Genomic DNA, 602 nt, shown 5'->3' with positions numbered 1-602 from the left:
GCAACGAACTAGACCCCCGCCAGCTGCCTTGCAGGCCCCCCACTCTGCTTGCACGCACTTGGGGGGCAGCAGCTTCAGGGGTAAAATCCTGAGGCCAGCGTGGGGGACGCAACGTCCCCCCCAGCAGCCCCCGTGGCCAAGTGCCCGGTGCTGGTGTCTGCCTCTGGCCTGCTGGGCCGGCCTGGCCTGCGGGCGTCTCAGCCAGCCACCTGCTCCCCACCACGCCTGGCCACATGCGTTTCCTTCTTCCGGGAGAGCCCAGAGGCCTTTGCTACGGGCCAGTTTTACGCGTGGACTCTGGTTTTCCCAAGGTCCTGGAGTGAGGCTGGTCACGGGGCGGGCTGCCCCGGGGCCAGCTGGGGCCAGTCAGCGCCAGGGCTGGGCTCCCGGAGCCGGACACCACCGCAGAGTCCCGGGGCCTCCAAAGCACGTTCACATTCAGCTGGGGGCACAGTCAGGGGTCCCCCGCGCCGGGGTGCCAGGCAGGCGTGTGGTGGTTCGGGGTGACCACCCTCCGCTGGCATTGCAGTGCCCATGGCCATGCCCAAGACCACCTCGGAGACCCTGGCAGCCTCCGTGTCCTGCCCGGGTGTCCTGGCAGC

At 69.6% G+C, this 602-nt stretch overlaps 1 protein-coding gene across 1 annotated transcript in view; it reads left to right on the top strand.

Moving 5' to 3' along the window:
• DENND3 (DENN/MADD domain containing 3) overlaps positions 1 to 602 on the top strand; it is a 57,992-nt gene that overhangs the window by 52,538 nt on the left and 4,852 nt on the right. Inside the window, exon 15 of the mRNA XM_012722887.1 lies at positions 530 to 589. Coding sequence (XP_012578341.1) covers positions 530 to 589 — 60 coding nt within the window. The remainder of the gene's footprint in view (positions 1 to 529; positions 590 to 602) is intronic.

The sequence above is a fragment of the Condylura cristata genome, unplaced genomic scaffold, assembly GCF_000260355.1.
Source record: "Condylura cristata isolate star-nosed mole 26May11 unplaced genomic scaffold, ConCri1.0 scaffold00009, whole genome shotgun sequence".
NCBI classification, from domain to species: Eukaryota; Metazoa; Chordata; class Mammalia; order Eulipotyphla; family Talpidae; genus Condylura; species Condylura cristata.
Note: the sequence above shows the minus strand (reverse complement) of the source record. Positions and strands in the feature narration are given on the sequence as shown.